The sequence below is a fragment of the Hemitrygon akajei genome, chromosome 4 (genome assembly GCF_048418815.1).
Source record: "Hemitrygon akajei chromosome 4, sHemAka1.3, whole genome shotgun sequence".
Lineage (NCBI taxonomy): Eukaryota > Metazoa > Chordata > Chondrichthyes > Myliobatiformes > Dasyatidae > Hemitrygon > Hemitrygon akajei.
This window is the reverse complement of record NC_133127.1, coordinates 186,009,547-186,030,647: the sequence shown is the minus strand read 5'-3', so window position 1 is coordinate 186,030,647 and position 21,101 is coordinate 186,009,547. Positions and strand designations below refer to the sequence as shown.

Below are 21,101 nucleotides of genomic sequence, written 5' to 3'. Positions count from 1 at the left end.
AGTCTGCGCTAATGGAGATAGAAAACCAAGCCAAAAATAATTGATCAATTCAGAAATAGCTAGTTCTGAGACATATGGAGGGATGCCAGTCAGTTAACTGAAGTTGTAGAATTTCATATACAGTACAGAGGGACGTAGAGTGCTCAGACAGAAAATGAGGCAGCTTTAAACTCCTCGGTGTTATCATTTCAGAGAACCTGTCCTGGGCCCAGCATCCAAGTGCAAGCATTATTTCCTTAGTTTGTGAAGCTTTGGCATGACATCTAAAACTTTGACAAACTTCTATAGATGTGTGGTGACTGGCTGCATCACAGGCTGGTATGGAAACACCGATGTCCTTGACTGGAAAACCCTATAAAAGGTAGTGGATACAACCCAGTCCATCACAGATAAAGCCCTCACCACCACTGAGCACATCTATATGGAGCGCTGTGGCAGGAAAGCAGCATCCATCATCAGGGACCCCCTCCACCCAGGTCATGCTCTCTGCTGCCATCAGGAAGGAGGTACAGAAGCCTCAAGGCCCACACCACCAGGTTCAGGAACAGTTACTACTCCTCAACCAGGAGACTCTTCAAACAAAGGGGTTAATTTCACTTGCCCCAAATGTTCCCACAACCTATGGACTCACTTTCAAGGACTCTTTATCTCATGCTATTGATAATTATTACTTATTATTTTTCTTTCTCTTGTATTTGCACAGTTTGTTGCCTTTTGCATATTGGTTGTCTGTCCACCTACAGGGTGCAATCGTTGATTTGATTAGGGTTCTTGGACATGGAGTCTTCTGGATATCCATCCCATAGGATGATGATGGTTCCTTTCAGTCAGTTAGCGGGGTTGGTACCCCACTCCTCAGAAAGGAATAGCGTGGGCGTGAATGGATTTTAGGCGAGTAGGTGGCACAGGTCCAGACACACCCTCTTAACATCCCCTCCCGGATCCAGTGGCATGGTGGGCTCGAAGCCGGCTGGGGGAAGTTCTGTTGCAGTGAATGGCCAGACCAAGCTTCGATGCAAGGGATGCTCTTCCCGTGCTTCATGACACGTGTTTGCTAGATGGCCGTTGACCCTACGAGAGGGTTCATCCGCCCTTTGACAGGTCTTGTTTTTCATCCTGCAGGGTGTCTAGCCACCCTCCTCACCAGGCAAGCCTGGTGGGGAGCCGGTTTATTTGCTGACCTCCCGACCATGCGACAGGTAGTACTGGGTTACCATGGTACCAGTAGCACTTAGACGAGTGACCCAACACCGAGAATGCCCACAAGAAAATGAATCTCAGGGTTGTATATGGTGACATACAGTGCCTACAAAAACTATTCAGCCTGCTTGGAAGTTTTCATGTTTTTTTTTAAATTTTACAACATTGAATCACAATGGATTTAATTTGGCTTTTTGACACTGATCAACAGAAAAAAAACTCTTTCATGTCAAAGTGGAAACAGATCTCTACAAAGTGCGATAAATTAATTACAAGTATAAAACACAAAATAATTGATTGCATAATTAATCACATCCTTCAAGTCAGTATTTAGTAGATGCACCTTTGGCAGCAATCGCAGCCTTGAGTCTGTGTGGATAGGTCTCTATCAGCTTTGCACATTCTTCTTTACAAAATTGCTCAAGCTCGGCCAGATTGCATGGGGGTCGCGAGTGAGCAGCCTTTCTCAAGTCCAGCCACAAATTCTCAATTGGATTGAGGTCTGGATTCTGACTTGGCCACTCCAGGACATTAACTTTGTTCTTTTTAAGCCATTCTCGTGCAGCTTTGGCTTGCTGGAAAAATCTTCTCCCAAGTAGCAGTTCTTTTGCAGACTGCATCAGGTTTTCCTCAAGGATTTCCCCTGTATTTTGCTGCATTCATTTTGCCCTCTACCTTTGCAAGCCTTCCAGGGCCTGCTGCAGTGAAGCATCCTCATAGCCTGATGTAGCTCCACGGTAGGGATAGTGCGTTTTTGATTACGTGCAGTGTTTGAGGAATGCCAAACATACCATTTTGTCTGATGGCCATAAAGCTCAATTTTGTTTTCATCAGACCATAGAATCTTCTTCCAGTTGACTTCAGAGTCTCCCACATGCTTTCTGGCAAACTCTAGCTGATATTTCATGCGAGTTTTTTTTGTTACAATAGTGGTTTTCTCTTTGCCACCCTCCCATGAAGCTGTGTCTGGTGAAGCACCCAGGCAACAGTTGTTGTATGTGCAGTCTCTCCCATCTCAGCCATTAAAGCTTGCAACTCCTCCAGAGTTGTCATAGGTCTCTTGGTGACCTCTCTCACTAATCCCCTTCTTGCATGGCTAATACATACGTACGTTGGAGAAATCAAAGTTCAAAGTAAATTTGTTATCAATGTCAAGAAAACCAAATCATGAATACAATGTAATGCGTCAAGCTGGAAGAAATCTAAGTGTATCACTACATCAGTGGCAAGGACCATCTGTCACTGATGGTTGGAAAGAAAGAAATGAAAGGACAATCTAACTATCTCCAGTGGCTGCATTAGTAATTACACAAGGGTCATGCCACTGTCCTCAGATCCCATTTTCACTCACCATGTGCAACTATTAAACAATCACAGGACACTTGAATTACATGCAACCTTAGAACAGAACACAGTGCAGCCTACAATGTCTGCAGCGAACAAGATGTCAAATTCAACTAATTCTGTTCTGCTTGTACATAATCCGTACCTTTGCATTCCCTGCATGTTGTATCTGACAACCGCTAAACACCACTATCATATCTGCTTCCACTTGCCCCCCACCTCCACTCCCAGTAGCCTTTTCCAAGCACTGACACTCTGTGTTAATGAAACTTGCCCCACACACATTTTTCTCGTGTTTCCATGGATCTCCTCCGGGTGCCCTGGTTTCCTCCCACATTCTAAAAACAAATAAATTCTGGTTAGTAAGTTGTGGATGCCCCCCCCCCACCACCCCAACTCCAGCACACCCTCAAACTGTATTGGTCATTGTCACAAAGTACATATTTTTATCTCTGCTTCTATATTCATTCATAATGTGCCATGCTGTATGATGAAGGAGATCATGGTCCTTCCATGACCATGTTTGTTTTGGGCAAGTTTTCCTACTGAAGTGGTTTGCTATTGTCTTCTTCTGGTCAGTGTCCTTACAGGATAGGTAACCCCATTATCTGCACTCTTCAGAGATTGTTTCCCTGATGTCAGTGGTCACATAGCCTGGACTTATGATATGCACCAGCTGTTCATATGACCATCCACCACCTGCTCCCATGACTTCACGTGGTCCTGATTGGGAGGCTAAGCAGGTACTACACCTTGCCCAATGGTGACCTGCAGGCTAGCAGAGGAAAGGAATGCCTTACACTTCCATTGGTAGAGGCCCATCTCCAAGCTGTCATGTGACAAAACTAATATTTAAATATTTATTTTTGAATTCTTCCCCTCTAACTTTAAATGCATGCCTCCTTTCTTGACATTTCTACTTTGGAAATAAGATTGACTATCTATCTGTGACTCTCAAACTTATTATCTTCCATCAGATATTCCTTCAGCCCTCCAAGAGAAATCAACCCAAGTTTGTCCAACCTCCCCTTAAAGCCCGTACCCTCTAATCCAGGCAACATTCACTGAGTATTATTGCCACCCTTTCCAAAGGCTCCACATCCTTCCTGTAATGGGATAGGCAGAATTGCACACAATACTCCAAGTTTTGGGTGGTGGGGTGGAGATAAGTCTCTACTAAAGGAGCTTTAAGGCGCTCCTTCCCTCCGCTAGCCTGCAGGTCACCATTGGGAAAGCTGCAGCAACTGCTAAGCCCCTCACTGCCAATCAGGATCACGTGAAACCATGAGAGCAGGTGGTGGATGGTTATTTGAGCTGCTGGTGCAGATTACAAGTCCTCGTTATGCAGTCTCTGAAGAGTACTGATAATTGCTGGGGTAGCCCATCTTGAAAAGACAATTCCCAGAAGGCAATAACAACCACGTCAGTCAAAATGTTTTCAAAGAACAACCATGGTCATGTAACCATGATCACCTACACCATACAACATGGCATATAATGATGTTGGCTCCAAGTTTTGGAGTACACAATACTAACAGTTCTATTCAGCTGCAACACAATTTCCTGGCTCTTCTACTCAGTGCCCCAAACCAATGAAGGCAAGCACGCCATTTTCCTTCTTTATCAAGCCTTCTACTTGTGTGGCCCCTTTCAGTGAGTTAATGGCCTTGGACCTCAAGATCCCTTTATCCTTGAGGGATCCTACTCTCCCTAGTTATTTTAATACAGGTATAAAATACCTTGATATTCACTTGAAACCTGCTTGCCAATGAGACTTAAAGACCTCTTTGAGCTTCTAATTCCCTGCTCGACCTCTTTCCTGCCATTTCTATATTCTTCAAGTGCCCTGTCTAGTCACTGAAGATTCCATTACCCTGCCAAATTGCCCTTCCTCCTTACTGGAGCAAATCTGTCCCCAGCTCTGAGCAACTGGTCTTTAAAAAAAAACTTTCCACATGTCAGATGTCAAATCAACTAAGAACAGCTGCTCCCAATTAACTCCCTCCCCACACCCATCTCCAGTGGAATAAAGTCATAAATGTCATTGTTCCGATTGACTTAAATATCCACACAACAATATAGCTAATGAGGAAGGTAGGAGAAATCTTTTGAGTCCAGAATCCAAAACTCACCTCCACAGTAAGTTTTTGAAGTGATTTTTATGTGTATTTCAAGAGAAGGAGAGGAAAGAGTAGAATTTCTGTTGATTGGATAAGGAAGGATTATGTGATGTGTACCTATAATGAGAGGGTGGCGAGGTGGAGTTAAGTTTCTACCCATGGAGGTGTAAGGTGCTCCTTCCATCGGCTAGCCTGCAAGTCAATTTCATGTAAGGTGCGGCATAGTTTAGCAACCCCCACCACCCAATGAGGGCTGCATAAAGCCATAAGCATAAGCGGTGGATGGCTATATGAGCCGCTGATGCACTAATGCGACCGCTGATGCTAGGTAGACAACCTCCAAAGAATATTGATAATGGGAGTCACCTGTCCTGTAAAGACACTGCCCAGAAGAAGGCAATGGCAACACACTTCTGTAGAAAAAATTGCCAAGAACAATCATGGTCATGAAAAGAGACAAGGTACATAATGAATAAATCCACCCGTAATGAGGGGCATAAATAGGGTAAATGCAAGCAGGCTCTTTCCACCAAGGCTGGGTGACACAAGAACTAGAGGTCATAGGTTAAGGGTGAAAGGTGAAATATTTAAAAGTAACCTGAGGGGAAACATTTCCACTCAGGGGGTGGTGTGTGTGGAATGAGCTGCCAGTGAAAGTGGGTTCGATTTCAACATTTTAAGAGAAATTTGGGTAAGTACCTGGAGGGGACGGGTATGGCTGGTTACAATTCAGTGCAGTTTAATGGGACAAGGCAAAATAACAGTTTGGCACAGACTAGATGGGGCAAAGGGCCTGTTCCTCTACTGTAGTGTTCTATGACTTTAATCATCTCCAGAGGCCAGTTGTGAATTGTAGGATCTACACAGCTAATTCCACACAGAAGGATTTATTTAGTTATTTGGTGTACTTTTCATTTATACTCTTGTACAAGCTGATGTCTGGAATCCAAATCTTATTTATAATGTTTATCTAGTAATGCATTATCATCATTCTATCATCAACTCCCTGTGCGGAAATATATTCCAAGGTCAACCTGACACTAATTCCCGTTCTTTTACTTCTGAAATCAATTAACAATACCCCTTAGCAAGTTGTGAGGTCAAAGAAAAAGATGTTCTCTTTGCAAAACACTTTACCTAAAAGAAAAGCATTGTTAAGGTGATTTCCTGTCATTTTAGAAAGTTGTCACATATTGAAATTAACACCTAATACACCCACACATTAGTAAAATGCTTACGCAAGGCAGATAGCACACCCTATAGTCAAATATTCTACAGTTATCACCAATGTCTTCCACTCAACTACACCACACCATCTTCCATTATCGATAAACAAAATTGTTAAAATGCAGATGAAAGAAACCTCAAATAAAAATGAGAAGGTTGCATTCAGGCAGACTGTTTCTCTCACTGCGGAGGCTGCCTGACCTGCCATGTCTTCCACTTTTTCTCTGCTTTTGTTTCAACTGTTTCATGACTCTGCATTTTTTCTACAACTGCTGCAGAGTAAAATTTTCATTTGAATATTGCTTTAAGGTTAAGGTGTGGTCCATGTCCTCGTGGAGGAATGAAGTGTAGAAGACAGTTTTCTGTTTAATTAGCACGCATTGATTCATTTCAAGATCTGAGTGTCATTGGTGAGGCCCATACCCAGCAGTGCTCAAACCAACCACTGAACCACATAGGAAGACCTGGAGCTACATACAGACCAGACCGGACAATGATGGAAAATTTTCTCCCCTCAATGATTTTAATGATCTCAATATTTTTAAAAAACATCCTTAAAGTTTTCTTCTAATTTCAGATCAATAAAATTTAAATTTCACACCAGATCTTTGGACTTGTACCTGTATTTGTATTTGTACTTGTGAATTCTCTTGGACTGTGTTGGTGGTTGATGCAAACTATGCACTTCACTGTATGCTCCAACGTACACAAAGACCAGCTCACAAACAACCCACCTGGGTTCTGCATCTATCTCACCTGTGGGCAAGTCAGAGGTACCCAGACCATAATACACAAAATTAGATTGGAAGCATTCTAAGATTGGAAGTGTCCAAAATGATAATCCTGGTAGTTAAGTTCAAAAGACATAGGATGTGGTAGGCCAATGAGGTAGATTTATTTCCCCTTTCAACCCCATTCTTCTGCTTTCTCCCCATAACTTTTGCTGCCCTTACTGATCAAGAATCAAACAACTTCACTTTCAATATACCCAATTACATGACCTCCATAGTTGTCTATGGCAATTATTCCACAGATTCACCACCCTCTGGCTAAGAAATTCTCTCATCTCTATCTTAAAGGGACATCCTTTTAATTCTGAGGCTGTACTCTCTGGTCCTAGAATGTTGTAACATGAACATGTTCACTGGAGAGACACTAAAGTTAGTGGATATAGAATTGTTTTATTCAACACAAACAAGGACACTCTTGGAGGAAGAGGCCTACCGCCCCAACATTACGTGACATTTTTAACATGCTAAAGATTAAAGGTAACAGCAAGACAATTCAATAGTTACAATGTATCTACAACACTTCCTTTGAATTGCTTATAGTTTTCACACGCCTCCTTCTTTGCACCCATACTCCAGGCACCCAAAATGAACGTTAATCAGTATTGTCTAGTTTGCAATCAACTCTAGTCCTCAAACTCCAGGAAAACTGTTGTTCAGGGCTGCATTTTAAATTCAATCTGCAATCCACATTCATGTCTGAAGGTTAGTTGCTGAAGGTTAATAGTTGCTGTATTCCCTAGCCCCAGAATACACCCTAACATATAGGAAACATCCTCTACACATCCACTCTATCCAGGCCTATCAATATTTGGTAGGTAATTCGAAGATAATGGGTCAGAACACCTCTGTAGGCATACCACACAATGGGCAAAAGGTAAAGAAGCTTTAAGTCCCACACTCCTGTGTTCAAGAGCAGCAACTTCTCTTTAACCATTCAGTTATTGAACCAATTCGCACAACCCTAATGACTACCATAGTATAACAGTACTAGGATCACTTTGCACTAAGAGTATTCCACTGGGTTTGGGAATACAATACTTTGCACTAAATGTATTGTATTCAATTCTGGAACACAGCTTTGGAGTAAGTACTGTGATCACTTCTAGCTGCCTCATAATAGTAAGGATGTGGATGCTTTAGAAAGTGTGCAGAGGAGATTTACCAAAATACTATCAGGATTGAAAAACTAGAGCTTATCTCTTTGAAGTTAAGGACAATGACAGGTGACTTGACAGAGGTGCAACAGTTGATAGAGTCATTGAGTGAACAGCAGGCGTCTTTTTCCCAGGGCACAAACAGCTAAGCCAATAGGGCATAATTTTTAAAAGTGATTGGAGGAAATTACAGGGATGATGTTAAAGGTAGGGTTGTTTTCTTTAAAATTACAGTGTGGAAGTGCATGAAACACAGGTGGTGGTAGAGGCAAATGCATGAGGGGGATAAAAGAGACTCACGGGCGAAAGAATACTGGAGGGTTATGTGGGAGGGGTGAGTTAGTTTTTTTCTTTGGCATATGTTAAAAGGTCAGCATAATATCATGGGCTAAAAAGCCTATACTGTTCTATGTCCCAATATGAACTTCGTATTTTGGTCCTACTTGCATTTTTGTACTGTTGTGTATACTACGTTTAATTAATGTTTTTCTTGTGAACACCGCTGAACTGACTCTGTGCCTGTGATGCAGCTGCAGGCAAGATTTCCATTGCACCTGCACAGTGATGCACATGACAATAAACGACTTTGCTAAAATATTTCAAATTACTTGCCTAAATCACAGCTGGCTACTTTCAGAGATAACCTAGCCCAATCCATTTCAACTGCACCCATCACTTCTCCTTGCCAGTGCCCAAACTCATTCTGATTTCACTCCCATCAGCCAATCAAATTTTATGTCATCTAGGTTGGAATCGGAGTGAGAGAAATTGTTAAGGTTCAGACTCTTGTTGAGATTTCTACAACAGAGGGTAATGGTAAATAGTTGCTTCTGAGACTAGGGGGAAATTGAATAGCCGTAACAGAGGGATCAATGTTAAATCCTTTGTTTTATCTTTATTATAAAGAAATAAGCTAGATTTGGCCACAATCTAAACTTGTAGAGGACAAACTCGGATAGTTTTGTGAACTACAAACAGAACCTGGATTACAGGACATATGCTATAACATGAAGCTGGACAAATTTGAGTTGTTTCCTCTGGAGCGAGGGTGAGGAAAAATCTGATCGAGGTTTAGATAAGAGTCGACAGATAGTATCTTCTCCACCGCCCCATCATAATAGTACGTGATGATTATATCATCATGATCGTATGATTATTTAATACAATTATACCCTCACTACTAATCAACAAGCTCCAAACGCTGGGCCTCTGTACCTTCCTCTGCAACTGGTTCCTTGCCTTTCTCATTGGGAGACCACAGTCTGTGTGGGTTGGAAATAACATCCCTTCCTCACTGACAATCAACACTGGCAACACCTCAAGGATGTGTGCTTCATCACTGCTCTGTGATAGCCAAGAATAGCCAAGACTGTGTGGCTATTCACAGCTCAACCATCATCTATAAACTTGCCAATGCCACAACCAATGTTTACTCTAATTTTTATTTTTAAAAACAGCTGTGTGGACTGGCCATTGCTCTGAGCAAGAAATTATTTTTTTTTTAAAAACACGGCCTGAAAACTGCACAGCAATTTATAATAACTTCACTGCAAAAGAACATTCCCACTGTGCAGCAACAAAGGCTATGCACACAGAAGCATCTCCTGACGCTCTCTGTAAGAAGTCTGTATATTCTTCGTTAGACCACATGGGTTTCCTCCAGGTATTCCAATTTCCTCCCACAGTCCAAAGATATACCAGTTGGTAGGTTAATTACTCAGTGCCAAGTTGTTCAATGAATAGGCTGCGAGGTGGTGCAAGGGCCTGTTCTGTGCTGTATCTCAATAAATAAATAAATTTCCAACACTGTGTGGTCGTGCAGCTTAGAGGGAACAGTGGACACAACTACTGTCGGCAGAACTTCAGATGGAGACCACCTTGCACTAAATTTAAGACCAAGGAATGGATCGTAAGACTTTAAGAAGAGCAAGTCGAGGGAACACACAACCAGTCATCATCGAGGGATTAGCAGTGCAAAGGGGGAGCAGTTTCGAGTTCCTGGGAGTCATCCAGGTTCCTGGGAGAGATTTGGCGTAGCGGCAATTGCCACCGGATCAGTAATCCAGAGACCCAGTTATACACTAGGGACAAGAGTTCGAATCCCACCATGACAGATGGTGAATTTGAATTCAACTAAAAAAAAAACCCTGATGACCATGAAACCATGTCGATTGTCATAAAAATCCATCTAGTTCACTAATGCCCGTTAGGGGAGGATTCCTGCTGTCCTTACCTGTCCAGACCCACAGCAATGTGGTTGACCCTTAAGTGCTCTCTGAAATGCCCTAGCCAGCCATTCAGTTGTATCCCACCACTAAAAAGGAAGTAATCGTAACAGCACTGTGGGTGTACCTACACCTCAGGGTCTGCAGCGGTCCAAGAAGGCAGCTCATCACCACCTTCTCAAGGGCAGCTAGGGATGGGCAATAAATGCTGGCTTAGCTGGTGACGCCCACATCCTGTGTATGAATATTTTTTTAAAGTCCCTGATGATTCATCCTGGGCTCAAGATACTGATGCAATTACAAAAAAAAGGCATAACAGCATCTATACTGTACTTCATTAGGAGTTTGGGGAGGTTCGGTAAAGCCACCAAAGACTCTCACAAATTTCTAATGATGTACCGTGGAGAGCATTCTAACCGGTTGCGACTGCACTGGATCAGAAAAGACTGAAGAAAATTGTCAGCTCAGCCAGCTCCATCATGGGCACTAGTCTCCTCAGCACTGAGGACATCTTCAAAAGGCGACGCCTCAAAAAGGCAGCATCCATTATTAAGGACTCCTGTCACTCAGTACTTGCTTTCTTCTCATTGTAACCATCAAAGAGGTGGTACAGGAGCCTGAAGACTCAACATTTTAGGTACAGATTCTTCCCCTCTGCCACCAGATTTCTGAATGGACAACCATTCAGAATGTATGTAATTAGTTTTGCTACAACAAGTGTATGGGACATTGGAAAAAAAAGTTGAATTTCCCCATGGGGATGAATAAAGTATCTATCTATCTATCTATCAACCATATAAACTACCTCTTTTTTTTTGCTCTCTTTTTCCACTACTTATTTTTATTGTAGTTTATAGTGTTTATAATTGCCATGCATGGCAAAGCATTGCTGTCACAAAACAACAAATTTCATGACATATGCCAGTGGTACTAAGCCTGCTTCTGATACGCATTTAAGGTGAGAGGAGGCAAGTCCAAAGAACTGAGATGAGCAAGTTTTTTTTTAAAAAACATACAGAGAGCGGTGAATGCTTGGAACGTGCTGCCTGGTGTGGTGGTAGAGGCAGGTGCATTAGGAAATTCCAAGAGACATTTAGACCGGCACATGAATGTGAGGGAAATGGAAGGATATGGACATTATGCAGCAAGAAGGGATTAGTTTAGTTGCCCGCTTGCTTACTAATTTAATTGGTTCGGCACAACAACGCGGGCCAAGGGGGCCTGTTCAATATTCTATAACAGAGATAAACTGAAGCAGAATGTGGGGCAGATGAAGATAATGTGAAGAAATACAAGGCACAGAATAGAGATAACATAGAAGAAAAATGCCTCTCTAAAGTAGGTGCTGGAGCAGAAGGACCAGAGGTAAGGGTGTTCAAGTCCTGATGAAGGCTCTCGGCCCAAAAGCCACAGATGGTGGGTGTGTTTTGCTCTGGATCTCCAGGATCTTCAGAATCTCCTGTATTTAAGGAGTCTGCAGTTCATTATATAAAGGTCTCATTCCTGAAGGACCATATAACAATTACAGCACGGAAACAGGCCATCTCAGCCCTTCTAGTCCGTGCCGAACACTTACTCCCACCTAATCCCACTTACCTGCACTCAGACACTAACCCTCCATTCCTTTCCTGTCCTTATACCTATCCAATTTTTTTTGAGTTTGGATGACTTTGGAGAGAGTGTGAAGGTTTATCAGGATGCTGTCTGGTTTGGAGGACATCTGCTATGAGGAGAAAGTGGACAAGCTGGGGCTGTTTTTCCTAGAGTGGCAAAAGCTGGGTGGAGATTTGATAGAAATTTATAAAATTACACAAGGCACAGATGGACAGCCAGCATCTTTATCCCAGGATTGAAATGTCTAATACTTAGAGAGCATATATTTAAGATGAGTGGAAGAAAGTTTATGGATATGCAAGGCAAGATTTTTTTTTGTTACATGTGGCAGTAGAGGCAGATAGCACTGGAGTATTTTAGAGACGTTTAGATCTGTACCAGAGTCACAGAGTTAGTCATACGGGGAGAAGGAAGGAGAATGGGGTTGAGAGAGATCATTAATCAGCCATGATGGAATGGCACAGCAGACTCAATGGGTGAATGACCTAATTGTGCTCCATGTCTTATAGAGTCATAGTCCAGAAACAGGCCCTTTGGCCCATCTACTCTGTACTGAACTGTTATTCTCCTGGTCCCATTGACTTGCACCTGGACCACAGCCCTCCAAATTGAATATGCCAAGGAGAGATATGGTCAATATGTAGCACAACAAAATGGGCCGAAGGGCCTATCTACTGTTCTATATGGACCTATAAAAACATTACGCACACATGAAAGCAGAGCACAACAGAAGCATCAGATGTGGAATTCAAAATATGCTGGAAATACTCAGGGGGTCAGGCTACACATGTGACGAGGGCAAATGAGTTAATGTGTCAACTCAATGACCTTTCGTCCGAGCCACTGACGTCTGACGAAAGGTCGCTGACCCAACCGTTAACTCGGTCTCTATCGCTCCACGGACGGATCTAAGCAACAGCCCGCTCGCAAGCGGCGTGGGACAAAGAAGAGATACCAAAGGGGACAGAAAGGTTAAAAAAAACTTACTTTTTCCACAAATTGAGAAGGCGCATCTGAGATTATTAGCTGGTGTCTAAATTGTAAAGTTAAACAGAGGGATTAAAGAAGGAAACAAGCGTATTTAAATACACTCGCAGGGTAATAGGCTGCCAGTTATCTGTACGCCCTGTCGTGGTAATCATTCCCATTCTGATTAGTGCCCGGGTGGAAGAGGGGGTAGTTGGAGAATCTCTCGCCATTGGGGCCGGTCACTTCCCCCACTTGTTCACGCAGGGGTCCGTTAGCGTTGCACTCGGTGCGCACCCAGACAAGACAGACGAACAGGAGACGCGGGGTTCACTTGTTGCCGGGAGCGGAGTTACCTCTCGTTCGGAACGCTCACAAACAAGTTGCAAAGCCTTTTTGTAGTACAGTCAGGTGTTTAAAAAAAAAACTGCATACTCACCAGGCATGCTGACAATTGCGTCCCGCGATGAAATTTTCAAAGGGGGGGGGGAAAAAGGAGGAACTCCTCGGACTGCCGTCCCTCTGGGCGGAGGGGTGACAACCACTGCGGCTTCAAGCAGTGTTTTAACACCTGACCGAACCCTCCCCACCGCTCCGGTTTACAGACGGCTCCGTCCAATCAACCTGGCGGGGCGGGGTCGGCGCTGTAGCTCCAAGTAATTTTTTATTTAAAAAAATGGGCAATATTCAATCTCTGACCGCAATTAAAAACAAACCCGAGCCCCTCTCTGGAGCAAGGTGCTGTTGCCGTCTACCGCCCTTCTGATGTTGACATTGCACAATGTCACCCAGAGCGTTAGTGTCAGGGCAAAAAGAGAGAGCTGGAGGAGGTAAGGGATGTGTGCCAACAGGCAGGACACGCGCTCAATGGGATGCAATCGTCTCCACTCCAATTTCAGAGCACGTTTGCCAAGGGCAAGGCTGAAGTTTCAACTTAAAGATCTTCTGACTTGGTGTTAAAAGGGCGTTTGCCTTTTCTGCAACAGTTGGTGGAAAATGTCACCTGTACAAATTGTAATTCAATCAAGTGTTATAAGTCAGGTCAAGTCCAGTTTATTGTCATGTGCACAAGTACACACTAGCTCTCTTACAACTGCATCACTGGCCTGTAGACAACAAAGGGAAGCCTGTGGTTTTTCCCAGGTCCCCGTATCCTAGGTTGGACCTGCAGCTGTTATGATGAAAGGTGACACCCAGGTCAGAGGTCTGTGTGAGCCCTGGGGTTGAGGCCCAAAGGTCAAACCTGTAATTGGTGTGTCCTGGGCTCAATACTCAAGAGGTCAGCAAAGTATGGAGGGCAAAGACTGAAGCTGATGGGTCCAGAGGTAGAGACCTGAGGTCAAATCCACTGGGCTGACTTGTCCGGAAATGTCTGCAAGTCCAGCCCAGACACTGGTGGTAGGAGATCCAACGTCTGTGAGTCTGGGGCCAAGGATGAGAGTCCCAGAAGCAGCCAGTCGCGGGGCTGGAGGCCTGTGTGTGGGTGGATGGGATTTGGGAAAGAGGCTCGTCTCGCTGCTGTTTGTCCTGTTTGGTTGCTGTTGCTGCTGAACACAGTGAGCCTGCTGTGTTAGCACCGGAATGTGTAGCAACACGTGCACGCAGCCCCCAGCTCATCCTCGGGATGTGTTGGTTGTTAATGCAAATAACTCATTCACGGTATATTTTGATGTGCTTGTGATAAATGAATCTGAATCTGAGTTGTTTTCATTAAGAGCTCCTGCCTAGCAGGAGAGAGACTGATTTTCCAGAGGTCACATTGTCCATTCTGGAGCAGTGATGCACATGACAGAGAGATTCTAATCTTAGCCTCTCATGGCAGTCGCTGCTATTCAATCTGAGCTCAGTGGACATTAGTATTAGTATTGGTGTGTGTTAAAGGCAGAATAGCAATATGAGTTGTCAGCCTTCTCTTCCTCAGGAATTTTTCCAAAGAGTCACTGCAGGTGACGACAGAAGATAATGTCCCATCATGGGCATGGATCTCTGCCACCCCCCACCCCCCATGGAGGAGACAAGGAACACAGAACAGTACAACACAGGAACAGAGCCTTTAGCCCACAATCTTGTGCCATACCAATTAAATTAGTAATCACATGGCAACTAGATTGATTCACACTGCCTGCACGGTATTTATATCCTCTCATTTCCTCATATTCTTGTGACTATCTAAACGTATCTTAAAATTCTCTAGCATTCCAGACACCCCCCACACTCTGTATAAAAAAAACTTGCCCTTCACATCTCCTTTGAACTTAACCCCCCCCCCCCTTCACTTTAAATGCATGCCCTCTTATATTAGACATTTCAACCCTGGGAAAAAGATACTATCTGTCTATTCTATGGCTCTCATAATCTTTAAAAATCTATCAGATCTCCCCTCAGCCTCTGCCATTCGGGAGAAACCATCCCAAGTTTAGAGTCATGGAAAAGTACGGTACAGAAACATGCCCTTTGGCCCTTCCATTTAAACTGCCTAGCCCTATTGACCTGCTGCTGAACAATACCCCTCCCATCCATGTATCTATTGAAACTTCTCTTAAACATTGGAATTAAAATCACATCCACTACTTGGCGCTGGCAGCTCATTAAATTTGTCCAAACTCTTGTAACAGCCCATGCCCTCTAAACCAGACAGCATCCTGGTAAAACTCTTCTACGCCCTCTCCAAAACCTCAACATCCTTCCGATAGTGGGGCAACTCGAATTGTACGCGATACTTCAGCGACAACCGGTAACGTCTCAGGAAGGTGGCATCAATGATGAGGGACTACCACCATCTGGGACATTATTCTTCTCGATGTTGCCATCAGGCTGGAGGTACACACCCCAAAGTCCAACAACAGCTCCTTCCAGACTCCCATCTGGTTCTTGAATCTACTTAAAAACTCTTAACACTCTCTCAGACTATCTTTCTTTTTCTCACCCTCAACCTACGTTGGTCCGATGATGTTTACTTTATTGTGTGAGTTCCATATAATTTATATTAACTTCAGTTAATGTTTAAGTTCATGCTCACTAGTGTTTGACATGTTTCTAATGTACTGTGCTGTTGCATAATGCTAACTTTAATGGGTTATATACCCTGACTATTAACGCCTGTGCCAAGCTTGAGCTTGAAGGTGAACTTGAAAAGACAACGCAAGGTAGCTAACTTGGGTAAACTTGAGGGTTTTCAACAGGATTTTGGCAAGAGGGTAATAGAACACTACAGCACAGAAGCAGGCCTATCTAGTCCATGTCAAACTGTTAATCTGCCTAGTCCCACCAACCTGTACCTGGGCCATGGCCTCCGTACCCCTCCCATCCATGTACCCATCCAAACATCTCTGCAATATCACCCAACTTCAGTGGGAAAATCTGTTTGTACCCCTTTTTTTTTTATTTTTACCTTGGGCTCCTCCCAAGTGCAATTTTTGGTTATAGAAGTTGGCAGGGTGTCATTGAATGGAAGATGCTGATGGGCAAAATGAAATGATCATAGGATGTCCATGCCTTGCACCTTGGGAGCAAAGCATCTTCTTGAGGCACACAGCTTATCATATCCGACTGTAAAATCGGATAGGTATATGGACAGGAAAGGAATGGAGGGTTATGGGCTGAGTGCGGGCCAGTGGGACTAGGTGAGTGTAAGCGTCGGTACAGACTAGAAGGGCCAAGATGGCCTGTTTCCGTGCTGTAATTGCTATATGGTTATATGGTTATCAGCAGTGGTCACAGGGATGGCTCAACAGCAAATCGATTTGATCAGGAGGGAATGACAACTGTTTCTCTGGCCTGGGTAGGCCATTGCTATTGCAGATATTGGAGGTGAAGGAGATCCGAGGTAAAGAGCCAACTACAGCCACTTTTTTTTTTGCCTCAGAGTCCTCTGAGATTATCCTGAGGTCGAGTCCATTGCCTGTAACAGGCTGAGATTGGCTATCCTTCTTTCAGAGGATTTGTGGAGAGAGTTATGTCATAAGAAGATGTAATGAAGGGGATGATTAGTGACATCCTTGTAGCCTGATTCAGGATTTAAAAATCCTCCTGTGCCCTCTTATTACTGATTAACTTTATTTGTCACATGTGCATCAAAACATTGAAACATACATTGTAATGCGTCATTTACATCAAATTAAATCAGCGAGCATTGTCTTCTGGCGCAACATGGCATTCCCACAACATACTAACACTAAATGTACAACATACTTATTGGGAATGTGGGGGAAATGGAGCACATGAAATAAACCCACCTGGTCATGGGGAGAACATGCAAATACCTCACAGACAGTGTTGGGAATCAAACCCTGATCTGTAATCCCTGGTCCTGTAAAGTGATTTTGTTAACCACTAAGCTACCATGCCACACCTATGTATGAATTGAAGGCCACAACAGCACAATCTCCCAGAACTTCCTGCCCTCTATTTCAACAGTGTTCCAGTCATATAGGTTTACAACACAGAAACAGGACCTTCAGCCCATCAAGCCTGTGCCAATGTGGTCTCCTGCACTGGACCATGCCCTCTATAGCCCTCTGAATCACATACCTCTCAGAACTTCTCTTAGATGTTACAATTGAATCTGCATCTACCACTTCCACTGGCAGCTTGTTCCACACTCGCAGCACCCTCTGAGGAAGAAGTTTTCCCTCAGATTCCATTTAAATATTTCACTTTTCACCCTAAACCTCTGATCTCTAGTTCTAGTCTCACCCGACCTAAGGACAAAAGCCTGAATGCATTTATCTTATTTCCATCCCTCATAAGTTTGTATACTTCCATCAAATTTCCCCTCACCTGTGCTCTAGGGAATGAAATACTAATCTATTCAACCTTTCCCTATAACTCAGGTCCTCAAGTCCCAGCAATAACCTTGTAAGTTTTCTCCATACTTTTTTAAGTGTTGAGTAAATGGTCACTCATTGTCCAGACCAGCCATTGATTCTGGATGAGGTGACCAAGTAATTTTAAGATGAATGAACCTGTCAAAGGTGACATCTTGCTAGCTGAGCTGCACTTGGGTGTGTGGGACCAGAGGGGTCCACACCAGTGCACAATGCTTCAGCCCACCATAAGCCCCTACACTAGTCGCTTCTCCAGTGATTGTCACCTTGTCACGGTGGAGAGGCATGTGAGTTCCTAAGATCCCAAGAGCGGTAACGTCTGGAGTTCGGGTCCTAGTAGGGCAAGGGTGAGTATCCAAAGAAAGAGAGCTCCAGTGGTAGAGTTGGGGGAAAATGATGACCCATCACAATGGCAGTGAAGGTGGAAAAGGACTGCAGTAGTGAAGGGTTCTCAGTTGTCTTGCATTTCATGCGATCAGACACTGCTCCAATCTGTCAAGGACTGTATGGAGTCTGCCCGTGCATCAGCCTCCCACCATTAAACAAAGTCATGCACAGGTATTCTCCATATGTGGATCCCAGGTTGGCCTCTGCCGCTACCTGAGAACCCACCAATAAACAACCCCTTGGGAAAACATCATACTTGACTTGAGTGATCGCATTATTATTACTACCACTACAGTAGTTTCAGGGTTAACTTAAAATGTTCTGGCTAAATTGTAGACAAGAAAATTATGGAAAATTAATAATGCCTTTTATTAATTATAGGAATTTGTGAAATCCAGTGGGCAGATCTATTTCGTAAGGGATGGAGGAAGAGACATCTTAACTTCATAGATAGGTTTTTATAACATTTAAATCAACTTCATGGAGTTCCATCTTAATGACTTGAAGACATCTCCCTTGGTGTACCACAGGTCGATCCGTTCTGGCAAAGTGATTGGTTATGTATGGTCTGCTGTGTAAACAGGCAAGCCTGAGGTCTGGGATTGGACAACGAGAGGGAAAGCCCCTGGGAGCAGCTAAGAGGAAGCGTAAGGTCAGAGCAGATGAGATGGAAATCATTGCCTCCCTGAGGGACCGCTGAAGCTGTTACAAGAGGACAGAGACCCCAGGGAGTGAGAAATATTAGTATTGGTTTGTTAATTTCACATGTGCCAAAATACAGTGAAAAGCTTGCCTTGCATATTACTCATACAGATGAAACCATTTCACTGTGCATTGAAGTAGAAGGCAGAACAATAACAATGCAGTATAGGGTATATAATGGGGTATATGGGGAGTCCAGGGAGGGGTCACGCTTCTGGTGAAGGGGTTTGTTGTGTCCATTCTGAGGCAGCTTACTCACCCTTGTCTCCCACCGGACACTGAGCTCTCACCTGTAGCTCCAAGTGTGGCCGCAAGTGACAGTGGCCACACCCCAATACAGCGCTTCAACAAGTGAACTGAACCAGGTGAGGGTAGCCAGCGGGCCTCATACCTCGTTGAGATAGGGACATGCCTGTCTTAGCATGCAAAGTCTGCTCTGCCGAGCTTGGGCGATCTGCAATAAAATCCAGCGGGTATGAAGGTGATACTGCAACGCTCTGTGGAGAGCAAAGAGCATGACAGGGCACAGAAGGCGTCATAGCCATCCACTGCAATCAAGGAGAACGCCAGTTTGGGATGGTTGTTCATACTACTGGACCCAGGCTTCTAAGATTGAGAGAGTGGCTCTGCCCCAATGCAATGGCTGTTCTACTTTCAAAGCTCTCCCACACAGGTTTCCTGTCATTGTCTGACCCGATGGACAACCACCATAAAGTGTAAAAGCTACAGATAAAGTACAGTGCAGGTAAACAATAAAGTATAAGATCATAATGAGATAGACAATGTCAGAAACAGATATGTTTAAGAGGCTTTTAGATAAACACATGAATATGGAAGGATAGGGATCATGTACAGGCTTAGTTTACTTTGGTGTTGTGTTCAGCATGGTCATCCTGGGTTGAGCACCCTGTTCCAATGCTGTTTGATGTTCTATGTTCTCAGAGTGGTACCTATATGGAGTGATCTGCCTGAGGAAGTGATGGAGGTGGCTTTCATTATGATGTTTCAATGTCACTTAGACTGGTACCTGGATAGGAGAGATGTTCAGGTAAATGGAAACAAGCTCAGTTAGACAACATGGTTAACATGGATGAGTTGGGCCAAAGGTCTTATTTCCATGCAGTGTATCTCTATGAATCTGTGACTTTAATTGCTAAGTCCATTAAGTTTTAGGATCCTAAAGAGAACTTGATTGGAAGAGCTGAGACCTTAGAGCAGGGGTTCCCAACCTGGGGTCCACAGAGCACTTGCTTAATAGTATTGGTCTATAACATTAAAAAGTTTGGGAGCCCCTGCATTAGAGAATCATAGAACTGGAGAGAAATGAGACCACGTGGGAGGTGAAGAATGAGAATTTTTAAATGGTGGCTTTGCTAAAGCCAAATATGGGTTTGAAAATATAATTCAATGATTGAAATCGGCTATAAGCACAAAAGATTGGAGGAACTCAACAAGTCAGGCAGCATCTATGGAGGGTAATAGATAATTGATGTTTTAGGACAGGACCCTTCCTCAGGACTGGAAAGGAAGGGAGAAGAAGACAGAATAAGAAGGTGGGGGGAGGGGGAGGAGTACAAGGTGGTAGGCGATAGGTAGAGAGGAAGTGATGGGGTCTCCAGCATTTTGTATGTGTTGCTCAAGATTTCCTGCATCTGCAAGACCTTGAGTCTAAAATAAACTTAGAAGTTCAAAAGAAAGCAATGAATATCTTTCTGGCTTTATCCCCCTTTCTTTCTAGGCCTGAAGAAGGGTCTCTGCCAGAAACATTATTCCTCTCCATGGATACTGCCTGACCTGCTGAGTTCCTTCAGCATTTTGTGTGTGTTACTTTAGAGAAATGGTGAAATTTTGAAATGAATGTGTAATCTGGGAGTATTGATGGCCTTGGATAAAGGCAGCAAAAGAAAGAGCTCTTTCCAAACAAAGAACAAAGAACTCCAATGTAAAATATAAATATTTACCTCAAAGTCATCTGTCAATAGAGAACCAGTATTTGAAGTTGGTAGCATAGTAATAATGAAATACTTGCCAAATCACCAGCAGACTCAAAAGTCAAAGGGGTATCTAAAACAAACAAGGATAAGCCTTTTCTTCATGCAAAATGGGAACTAGCGATAAAGTGGCTCTCTAGGTAGTAAATGCATATAAACAAAGTAAATCAAAGGATGATTTCTACATAGTATTTTCTGTTTGAAGATTGACTGTCAGTTTTATTCATTGACTGTATCAGCTACAGTTCCCTTCCACAGACCAAAGATATACGACTTGGTAGGTTAATGGGTCATTGTAAATCGTCCCATGATTAGGCTAGGATTAAATCAGGGGATTACTGGGTGGTGTGGGTTGAGGGGCCAGAAAGACTATAAGAACATAAAGTATAAGAACAGAATTAGGCCATTTGGCCCATCGAGTCTGCTCCACCATTTCATCACGGCTGATCCATTTCCCCAATCTCCTGCCTTTCCCCCATATCCCTTCAGGCCCTGACCAATCAAGAATTTATCAACCTCTGTCTTAAATATACATGAAGACTTGACCTTCACAG

General features: G+C 43.5%; 1 protein-coding gene across 16 annotated transcripts in view; it reads right to left on the bottom strand.

Moving 5' to 3' along the window:
* The window catches only part of gyg2 (glycogenin 2), a 120,065-nt gene extending 106,647 nt beyond the window's left edge, over positions 1–13,418 (bottom strand). For 7 of the 16 annotated variants that reach the window (XM_073044210.1, XM_073044213.1, XM_073044211.1 and 4 more), the window contains exon 1: positions 13,081–13,416. In XM_073044210.1, the coding sequence (XP_072900311.1) occupies positions 13,081–13,087 (7 nt within the window). In that variant the 5' untranslated portion in view covers positions 13,088–13,416. Of the gene's footprint in view, positions 1–13,080 lie in introns of all 16 variants that reach the window. The other 9 variants (XM_073044221.1, XM_073044224.1, XM_073044215.1 and 6 more) reach the window with 4 other exon arrangements.
* Positions 13,419–21,101: the final 7,683 nt, after the last annotated feature.